The 11388-nt window shown below is 37.9% G+C and overlaps 1 protein-coding gene across 1 annotated transcript in view; it reads right to left on the bottom strand.

The window, feature by feature from the left end:
• The window catches only part of LOC106530403 (UDP-N-acetylglucosamine transporter), a 53170-nt gene that overhangs the window by 14204 nt on the left and 27578 nt on the right, over window positions 1-11388 (bottom strand). Inside the window, exons 2-5 of the mRNA XM_014026006.1 lie at window positions 10303-10540; window positions 6527-6681; window positions 2977-3099; window positions 2693-2867 (exon numbers count right to left, since the gene is read on the bottom strand). Coding sequence (XP_013881460.1) covers window positions 2693-2867; window positions 2977-3099; window positions 6527-6681; window positions 10303-10507 — 658 coding nt within the window. The 5' untranslated portion in view covers window positions 10508-10540. The remainder of the gene's footprint in view (window positions 1-2692; window positions 2868-2976; window positions 3100-6526; window positions 6682-10302; window positions 10541-11388) is intronic.

Genomic DNA, 11388 nt, shown 5'->3' with positions numbered 1-11388 from the left:
TAAAGCACAGCAGAGCTGCAAACAAAGTGAGGACATTGAAGAGGTCCTTACTTTACATCATAGACCTCACTTTGATAGTAATTATGGCGCAAATGGTCCTCTCTCTGTAGTAGAAACAAGTAGAAACACCCCCCCTCACACACACACACACACACACACACACACACACACACAGCCTTATTGGGATAGTCCACCCTAATCTGCAACAGTTTCACACAAAAGTTTTTTTTTGTAAACCTCTTCATCACCAGTTTCTCATCACTTAATTATGTACAGAGAATTCAATGGTTATTTACAAGCAGCAGTATTTGTGGTCCCTTTTAACAATTTTATAATATTTCTGAGGCAGTAACCATTTGAGACTGACAGCAGTAGAACGGTTTAAAAAGATTATGATATTAAAGTTGTTTTAAGAAGATTTGCTCAGAATAAACATCATCTCTGAAGCAACAGTATTCCCAAAGCATGGAAAGTATAACTTTGAACCACAACAGGTTCGTTTGCTCTGGACGCATGGCTGAGCTGGGTTTGTGACAGTAAATATCATTAGGCTGAGAGGTTTCTGTTGAACAAAAATGAAATCTGAGTCTGTGTCACGTCACTTCACACCCCCACCTCACCACCACCCACACCTTTTCTTCTCATTGTTCTTACATAGTTTCAAACTGTATGATTCAACTGTAAAGAGAGAACAGTTTGAACTTTTAGTAGCAGGAAATTTCAACTGAGCCGTTGAGCTTGAAAAGCCAGTTTGTTTTGGCACAGCTATTAGCAGCAGATAGAGTTCATCTGTTGCTGAGGATTCAGCTACAAATGAAAATAAGAGGGATCTGTCAGATTTGATTAGATGACAGGGTGAGGACTTAAACGTAGGCCAGCGGACATGATYGCAGTGATTTAATCAAATGACTGATTAGAAAACCTGATACCCATGCCCAACACGTCTGAGTGATGGCAGCTGAAACATCCCATGAGAAAAGACTTATCATTCTTCAAGGAATAAATATCGCCTTCTATTTTTTATTCACGAGTTTTAAACTAAGTTAAAGTTTGATGAGAAATGATGGTGTTACATCTGTTTGGGTCTAACCTTGTGAATGATGTCATGTATGATCTCATGCAACACTGGAGAATCTGAAACAATCTGTTGATGCATGAAGAATGCATCTGGAATGACTCGTTCACATGAACGCTGAGTCAGCATGTTTTACTGTTTACAGTCTCTGAACATTTTATGGACAAACTACTTTAGCATACCGGTACTTGCAGCTATTTCATTCCTACATAKATTAAAATGTTCAGATCGTTCAAGACATACAGTAACTGTTATGAGTTTTGGTTTTTGTGATGTATAAAATGTGAAAATATTTAACATTTTTTTAATCACTAAAATGAATTGAAAGCCTGATGCCCATTCAAATCTACTTCATTTTAGCTTTAAGCTACTGGTTTTTTTTTTTTTCTAATTTTAGCTTCTATCTTTTATTGTGCTGGTTTTAGCTATTAGCTACCATTCTAATAAATGTTTGCTTCTTTAAACATTTAGCTACCACTTTAATATGTCCAGCTTTTATCTACTGATCCACCGATTTTAGCTTTTAGCTTCTGTTCTAATTATTGTATTGTTGGYGACTGTTTTACCAGTTAAACTGTTAGAAACTGTTTTACTAGTTTTAGCTTTTAGCCACCACTTTATAATTTATGCTTTTAGCTCCGGTTTAGCTAATTCTAGCCTTAATCTACTGATTTACTCATTTTAGCTTATAACTCCTAATCTACTGGTTTTATCTATTGGTTATTATTCATACACTTTACTGTTTGGCTACTTTTTTCCTAACCAGTTTTTTTCATTCAGAAATTGTTTTACTAGCTTTAGCTGTTAGCTAGTGTTTTGTCTAATTTAGTTTTTAGCTACTGTTCTGCTGATTTGAGGTTTTTTTTGTATTTTTATTTTTAATTTAATTTAACCTTTATTTACCCAGACAGAACATTAAGAACAAATGATTATTTACAATGTGGGCCTGTTAGATGCTGGATGTTTACTTAATGGTGTGCTGGTTTTAGCTATTAGCTATTGTGCTAATAATTTTCTTTAATAATAGTTCGCTAATAACAGTCGTTAGTTATGGTTCTAAAATTGTAATTTGTTATTGTTTTGCTAATTTTAGCTTTTATTAACTGGTTTTATTGTTCTAAAACTAACTTTCTGTTAATGGCTTTTGCCAATTAGCATTTAGCTAACATATTCCTGATTTTAGTATCTTTTGTTGAGCTCATTGTAGTTTTGGTCCTGACTGAACTTCAGGATTCAGTTTCAGCTTTTATTCCTGTAGTTTTTATCTTAAGGAACATTGAAGGAAAAATAAATAGAAAAAACTTTCTGCACCGAATATATTCTTGTATACTTTCTGCTGTACCAGATACCTCAGGATCTCAGATTATTTTGGGCTTGCTGGGTTTACTGAAACAAAAATACTAACATAACTGAGCTAAACTTCCAGTTTGGGCTGACAGGGAAACACCAGCCTTGAACAGGTATTTATTCATAAAAATAACTAATGTGCAGGGGAAAGCACCTGGTGCTCACGAGACAGTTTTATTTATTTATTTTCCCTTCWATGTCCCTTTAGGTACTCAGTATTATTTTGTGTTTGTGTCCCACAGACATAAAGAGCTTTTAACCAAAACTCACCCAGCTGTATGTTACGGACCCACACGCTCTGTTTGGTCTCCTTAAGGATCTTCTCAAAGTAAACTCCAGCGAAACCACTTGACACACAGGCCATCAGCACGGCCATGAGTCCGATGAACTGGGAGCTGGCGGTCAGCACCTTCTGCTCTGAGTCACCCCCAGACTCTGCGGGCCACTGTGGGAGTAAAACACCAGTTATGATACATGACTGGCCCAGTGCCTGCTCAGAGGGGCCATCACCAGAGCATCACTGATGTTCTAGGAGTGTCGGGGTCTGCGGGTACCTGAACCAGAGTGACCCCAGCCATGAGGAGGAGCAGGGAGAGCCACTGGTAGAGGCCCAACCTCCTCCCGAGCATGGAGACGGAGAACAGCGCCGTGGTGAGGATCTTCAGCTGATATGTGACCTGCAGAGACCATGAGAGTCAGGGTGATCTTTCTTTTTCTCAGGACTGCAGCAAAAAACATTTATTTCTCATTTTTAGTTTCTTTTTGTTTGTACTAGGTTTGTGCAAAGTCACACCTAGTACAAATAATCACCAATTAATATTTTCCACTTTGCAATTACTATAAMTAGTTCCATGTGACATATTTTTTCTGTGTGTCACACTTTTGCTGTCAAGCACACCAGTGAGCTCGTGGCATTACTAAAGACATGCTGCCACTCCACATTGTGGAAAAAGTATGCTTAAATTCACAGCTACTATTTAACCTGTTAAAATGAAGAAGTTAGTTTGACTGAGGATTTGTAAGAATAATTTTAGAACACAAGATTGATAGAGTCAAAAACATGAGGGTTAAATTGTCATCTTATCGGCTAAATGCTACAACTGGTGGTTAATTTTTTTATCGATTGCTGGTTTGCACATGATGTAGTATCAACCTCATAAAATGCAGATGGGGGAGGAAGTAAACACAGCCCTGCTTCCTTCTGCTGATTCAGTGTTAAAATGTCTAAATTCTGTGCAGTGTACGGCTGTTGCAACCACTCTTACTGGGAGAACTATCAGTTTGTTTGTTGTTGTTTTTTTGTTTGTAAAGTAGTGTGATCAACAATCTACAGCTAAAACAGGAGGTGTGGAAACGAACAACAGAGTTTGCGGCGACCACTTTCTTACAATACAGGATTGTAACGTTTAAATCATATTTTCAGATATTTTATTCGATAGTTACTTGAATTTGGGTTTAAAGAAGCTAAATAAATTATTTACAAGTAGATCCAAGCATATAGAAATAACAGGGGTTAACTCGTTATTAGGGTTAGCGATAGCATTGTTATCATAGGCTAATAACTTAAAATAACACAACTCTACTCACCCGGGAAGAAACAAGTCGACAGACATTTAAAGCTTCTTTGGATCCTAAATGTTTGACCCAACCTGAAACTAAATCATTGTAGCTTTGAGGCTTTTGAAAGCTTTCATTCGTTTGCTCGTCGTATAATGAGCTCTGCAGCACCAGATAGTTTAYGTTGATCGCCTCGACGCCAGTAAATCATTCAGATTATATAACAAGTCTTTTTTATTAACACAATATGGATCAGATCCTAAATATATGCAGATTTTTTTTGCGAAATCTCATCTGCAACAGCTCCTTTAGGGCATTAGTGTACTCGCTCAGATCCATTTCTTTGCGTTTTGAACCAGAGCAAATCACTTCCTGTCCCCATCGGACATTTGCGCGTTATTGGAATCACGTGATTGCAACCCAGCAATATCACCTAACYCTAGTTTGTACTTTTTCTCTTTTGGCTGTTCTCTCTAAGGATTTGTCTGCACCGCTGCAGTCTGGAGATGAGGTCTTTTTGGCCACGTTGAGGTGAGCCCTCTCCAGTAGGCACTGAAGTGGTCTGCAGGCATGATGCAACACAGAAGGGATGAAAACCAAGTCTAGTTTTCAGCAGGTAAACAATGAGTCGCCAAATCTGGGTTTGAAGTGAGACACTGCTGCAGGTCGAAGAGTTCTAATAACTCAGAGAAATCCACAGACGAGCTGAAGGAGAGGGGGGCTTTCTCCAGGAACACATGGGACCTCATGTATAAACGGTGCGTATGCATAAAAAAGTTATGTGCGCCAGGTTCTACGCCCACGTTGGGATGTATTAAAACCAACGTTGCATGAAACTCTGCATTTATTTACGCACACTTTTCACCTGCCGTGAGAGTGTGCGGCAGCCACGCAAAGTTTTTCAGTCGACAGTTTTAACCCACAAAGTCATGAATCTGACCTGAATCCACAGAAATCTGACTCTGTTCTGGTTTCTGGATGTAAGGAGCGTCTGAACACGGTATAGATTTTTATTTTAGTTAGAGATTTTATTGTTTAAACTGAACGATCATGAAACTGAACCTTTGGACTGAAAAGCATTTAACCTCAGACAAGAAAACAGAGCAGTCTAAAAATGATCAAAAGAACCTCAGTCCAGTCTGTAARCTGTAAACTGTTTTTATATTGTTGTCACGTAGTTGGAAACACACGCAGAGCGCAGGCCTGCGGAGCACACACAGCTGAGGAAAATAAAATGTGTGTGAATTTTCTAACATTTTTAATTCTAACTGAGAAAAAAAAACGTTGTCAACTCAGCATATGAATTCAGAACAGCTCAGCTGTGATGATTCCTCAGCTCCACAAGGCGCAATAGATTGCTGCATAAAGTTGTGCGTAGTTTATGGATCAATGTCAGCTGTTCCCAGTCCCACACCGCGGCAGAAACACGCAGCGCTGCGAGTCACTCATTCCTTAACTACAACTAATAAATATTTTTCTACGGTCTACCAAACTCATCAGTTCCTCTGTGTTTACAGTCATTTATTAAAGACGTGTAAAGGTGGAAATGTCTGTCAGCCTCATGCGCTGCTGAAAACAACAGCACACGGGCGTACACACCAACACCCACACACACCTTTGTAAGTGGCAAACACATTTTTACACCCCACTGACAGTTTTCTCACTCATTCTCCATTAAATGTATAATTTTACTGCATCTAAATATCCTTTCTGATCCCACAGAGAGGATAATCTGAGGAGAGTCTCACACGCTGGACACATTTACCTCTATTTTACATAATTAAATGGAGGCGTGTCAGGGGAGGAGTCTCAGGTGCGCTAAGTTCCACATTCATTGGGATGAATAAAGGAAAGGTGCGCAGGAACCTGCATGAGCATGGTTTTATGCATCTGAATATTTTGGTGCGGCACACTTTTCTAAATTTGTCCATACGTCAACTTTTAGTGTGAAAACTGCGCACTCCTTTATGCATGAGGCCCCAGAAAGTTGCCAGATTTGTCACCTGTCCTTAGAGGGGTCTGAAAATACGCTAAATATGGCAACAAAATTGCTAAGTTGGCAACACTGATAAATGTTTTGCTGGAAAATTTGTAAAAATGGTTGTATTTTAAAACAGCCTCAACCAGCAGCTCCTCAAAGTAGCAGCTGAGGTGAAATTACAACATTGCAGTGTACTCGCTTTATCAGAAGCATAGAAATGGGACACGACAAAACTATTGTTGAGCTGTGTCTCCTTATAACAACAAAACTCTCGTAAAAACAAGAAAAATATCTCAAAACTATCAATGACACAGTTGCAATGACATGATTTATTTTAATCCCTAAAATTAGATCCTGATCATTTCATACACTAAATAACTTGTTAGCAGAGCAAAGCAGGCATAAAGYGAATGTGTAATTTAATCCCATATTTCTTAGAGGGTAGTAAACACACATTGACCTGAAAAAACACTGTTCTTGTTGACTTTAAAAACAAAAAGCTGAATCACAGAGCACCACAGTTTATCTGAACACAGTGAATTTGAACCAGCACACTGATGTGTAACCTGATAGGTGGCTGCGTCCAGGTTGGATAAGGCAACATAGAGCAGATTGTTCTGCAGAGTGTAGATCCCTGCAGGCACAGCCAGCTTCATGGTCTCCACAGGCTTGTTCACAATCTCCTCCTTCAGCAGCAGGTTCATGGCTCGAGCACTGTAATCTGATAGAAACAGAGAATGTTGGTGCTCTTTCTGCCCGAGGACCACCTCATAAATACAGCCGCTCCACAAAGTATTCAGATCTTTTTCACATTTATTCAGTGCTGCCTAATGCTAGAATTATTTCTTTTACAATAATATGCACTCAAAACCCCATGATGACAAAGTAAAAACTGAATTTTACACAACGGTTTAAATTTATTTAAAAAAAAAAAAAGGTGTCAAATTGCAACATCACACCACATTTAGCACAAACGCCTCTCATTTCCTTTGATGCTGTGATGTTTCAACATTGTAAGTTGTAAATTACTTTAAGGCCCTGGCACACTATAATGTTTTAGACAACTTATGGCAACTTATGAAAATTTTTAAAGACATCTACATTGAATATGGAATTAAATATCAACTGGAAACCTCTTTTTTACATGTACATACTGTAATGCTAACAAATTGATAAATATATAACTTATCAGGAATTTGGACATAGAAAATGTCATAAGTTGGCCTAAGTAATCTAAAACAGTACATGACAGGGCCTTTATGATTTGAAAAGGTACACACCTCTCTGCAGACAATCAGAGCTCAGTTACCTGAACCACCTCAACAGACTCCTTTTGATGCAGAGGAGCAGCAGCTCTACCTGAGCTCTCCTCAGATGATGGAGCTCCTCACCTTATCTCTGATGCTGAGCCCAATTCTAAGATGGAAAATCATTTTGGCTGCTTGTATCTGGGATCTCATGATTCATATTCTCCATACCACAGGTGAGGGTTGAAACATAGAAGGACCAGAAAACTGAATTTTGCCTTTTGACTCTTTCTTCACCACGGCCGACTGAAGCCACACCCCCATTGTTGAGGACGAGGGCCCAGTCATTCATCTCTCACTTTTCCAACCGTCACTTTGAAGGAATACTCCCATTTACTGCAACTCCACCTGAAGCAAAGACCCACCTGGGTTGATATTCTACCAGAGAAAAATGGGGAGTTTTTCCTCTCCACTGCTGCCGGTGTGCTGCTCAGGATGGGAGACTGTGTGACGAAGCAAAGATTCTGTGCAGTCTATTGACTTCTTTAGATTTATTGTTTATTTTTTATTTTTTTTGTGTACAGTGCCCTGAGACAACAGTTGTGACTTGGTGCTTTATAAATAAATGGAATTGAATGGAATTGAAATTCTTGTCTATGAGAGAAATCCCAGASAGAGCACAGAAGGGAAACTAGAACTGAGCAGAAGGCAAGGGCCAGGCTATCAAACCAGACACCCTCCTCTCCACGACTGCACCTTGACCATTCATCCCAAACAGGATCTGAGACAAGGTACAGGACAGTCSTATTCTTAGAAAAGCTTGAATAGTTTAATGAAATATCTATTTTTTCACATAATGAGTGGCGACCAAGTCTCTGTAATRTTTTCATGACATCTCTTTCTACAGYATCTCTTTGATCCAACAATCAAAAGCAGGGGGTTGTCAGATTTCCAAAGAAGAAGAATGAGCCTACGAGGTATTAATGAGGAAGTATTAATGAGGTATTAATGAGGCAAACACTGTTGCTTTAGCCCAGATTTCAGAGACTCTGACCTCTGGAGGAAAGATCCCAAAGGACATGGGTTGAAGGCATTAGAGTTCTTCCAAATGACCTAATGTAGCCCGATCTGCATGATAACTTATACATGTTGGGTCAGCACTGGGGTATATTCTAGAACAGTGTTTCCCAAAGTTGGGGTCGGGACCCAAAGTGGGGTCCCGAAACATCAAGGTGGGGTCCTGAAAAGATTTTCTAAATAAATTACATTTTTGCCTTAGCTTTACAAAGGAGTGAAGTTAGTGTATTTAAAATGGATAAATGTAGTATAAAAATATTGTTACTATGCCCATGTTTAGTTGACCTGATACAAATGTTTATCATACAAAAAAAGTTGGGGGCTCAGGTCTCTGCTACTGTTACTTTGTGGGTCCAAAGCTGAAAAGTTTTGGAACCAGTGCACTTTGGTTCCCAAAGTTGGGCTTGGGACCCAATTATGGGTCATGAAGCACCTTGGATAATCTCCAGAAATCAATTTAAAGGGTAATAAAATAATAACTGATGTAATATTTTCCTTATAATTATTACAAAAAACACAAAATAAGTATAAATAAGTATTTATATTTGTGTAGCCTTTGTTTTCAGGGTTATTAACAAAGTTCTTGTACTCAGACCAGTAATATTTGGGGTCACAAGTTTTTGCCATGGATATTTTGTGGGTCAGAAGATAAAAAGTTTGGGAACCACTGTTCTAGAAGGCTTATCATTGTGGTAATACAGATGACATAAGACCTTGAATTGTATTGGACACTGTCTAATAAAAGAAAAATGAATACTTCATAAGCAGCTTTCCTTCTCTTTTCTCATGCTAAATGATTCATATTCTGTGCATAGATTAAGAGCCATCAATAACATTCTTTATTGACAAAGATGGGAGAGAGAGAAATATTTGCTGAGAAACATAAGTTGCAGAAATCTAAAAAAAATTTTTTTTGGAATATTGTGACATTCCTGCAGTACATGAGTGTATCTTAAAAAGATCTTTATCAATGTTTTAAATTTGCAATGCTGCATCATTTTCGGACAGTTGAAATTGATGATTATTCAAAGGCGAGAACAGACACTGCTGTTTAAAACCCCATGATGACATAGTAAAAACTGAATTTTATATGATGACAAAGTAAAAACTGAATTTTATACAACGGTTTAAATTTAATATTTATGTTTTATGTTTAAAATGAAAGTGCTTCGTAAACTGGAACAGATTTTGAGACAGTGTTGTGTAACAGGATTGGTAATTTGGGGGGTGTGGACCTGCAGGCACTGATGAGCTCAACAATGAAATAAGAGAGATCACTTGGTCACAGTCTACTTCCACCGTGGTTCATGATGATATTTCAGTTTTTTAAATACATTTACAACATTTTGTAAGACATAAGTCAGGTGTTATTTGGTAATGAGTGTAGACTGAGGAAAAAAACAGAATGTAAACAGTTCTAACACCAGGCTGATGATCACACTTTACCAGGGCTATTCAACTAAACTGCTCCAGGGGCCAGAGTTAATGCAGGTCAACAGCCGAGGGGCCGAACATCCAGTAATTAAAGTTATTATGTAAATAAACCAAGTATTACAAAGATCTGTTACCTTTGATATGGTTTATTTTTGCTGTATTTAATCATGAAAACAGAACCCACTGTAATAAAAGTAGTGATGATAAAACAATATCAAAAACAAAACAAAAAAAACAACATTATGCCTCATATTTGACACAAATATTTTGACATCTCTGACTTGTCAAATTTTTAAATCAATTTATTTTCTCTTTCAAAGTTTTATCTTCAACTGTTTGTAATTTTAACTGTCTTGAGTGTTCATAGAAATGGTTTTTACCAGCTTGTAGACAAGATTCTGATTTATCTGTAGATACCAAACACGTCTATGACTAACTAAAAGAACTCATGGTAATTAAAGTAGAAACCGGGGGGCTGGGCTTAAGCGATGAATGAACCAATTGAATTACACCACATCTTCAGATCAACTCAAAAAGAGAAAGCAGAGATCATAATTGTTACACTTTGAGTGACTTCAACTTACTGTTTTCTATCAAAACGAGGAAGATGCAGGTGAAGATCTTGAGGACTTCAGCGGACACCACAGCAGACGAGGCCAGATAGGTGGGACTGTCTTCCTTTACGGTACGGGAGTAGCGCATGGTCAGCACCAGCGAGGTGGTCTGCAGCACCAGCACCCCCAGGGACATATACTTCAGTCGGGTAGTGTTGGACGGGCTCAGAACCATTGTGGACTCTGAGTTATCAGATGCTGCAGGAGCCTGTTGGACGAGGGGAAAAGAAAAGGACTAAGATCAAGTCTGCAAAAGACAAAAGAAAAGAACCTCTGCATATTTTAAAGCTGTAAAGTTCACTTTGGTTCCATATGACAGGATTTACCTGTCCCTGCTTTGATGTCTGCTGTGGTGCTTTGGCATCATTTCATCCTTTTATGTTGCTTAAACTACAAATCTTCCATTAATTCTTATAGATGTGTTTCATTTAGAATACCATTGTTTTTGTAAATTAACGGTTTATTTAAAACATTTAGTTATTCTATTTGTGTATAATAGACATCAAACATGGCACAGAAAGCTAGGCTGTGAGGTAAAACTGTGCACACTAAACAAGTTAATATTAAAGTCCTTAAGTTATCATTTTATCCTGTTTTGGATGTCATGTGAACAGTGTCAGGTTTCTCTTGTGGAATCAAAATCATGTTCTTGTCTCCACCAGTGCTTCAGTGTTCTCATCGCCCAAGCAATAGAAAAACGGTTTGTGTGTGCGACACAGGATTATTATAGTTAACTAAAACTAACTAAATAACGAAAACTGAAATTGAAAAAACATTTTAGTTAACTAAAATAAATAAAAACAGTAATAAAATGATAAAACGGTAACTACCGGTAACTAAAATCTTTTGTAAGGGTCAGCTTACACTTCTTTTAACAAGGTTATAAAAGTAATTTAATTAGCAAGGATCTCTTTTATTTTGGATAAACATTTCTTTAGTGCAAAAATGAATGGACACAAAAAGTAACTCTCAGTCAGTGAATGTTGATTTGAACCATTGTATGCAATCGTTTATTTTACAAATCATACAAAATTAACTAGCGTACACCTGATTGTG

Source organism: Austrofundulus limnaeus, unplaced genomic scaffold (assembly GCF_001266775.1).
Source record: "Austrofundulus limnaeus strain Quisiro unplaced genomic scaffold, Austrofundulus_limnaeus-1.0 Scaffold516, whole genome shotgun sequence".
Taxonomy (NCBI): Eukaryota; Metazoa; Chordata; class Actinopteri; order Cyprinodontiformes; family Rivulidae; genus Austrofundulus; species Austrofundulus limnaeus.
Note: the sequence above shows the minus strand (reverse complement) of the source record. Positions and strands in the feature narration are given on the sequence as shown.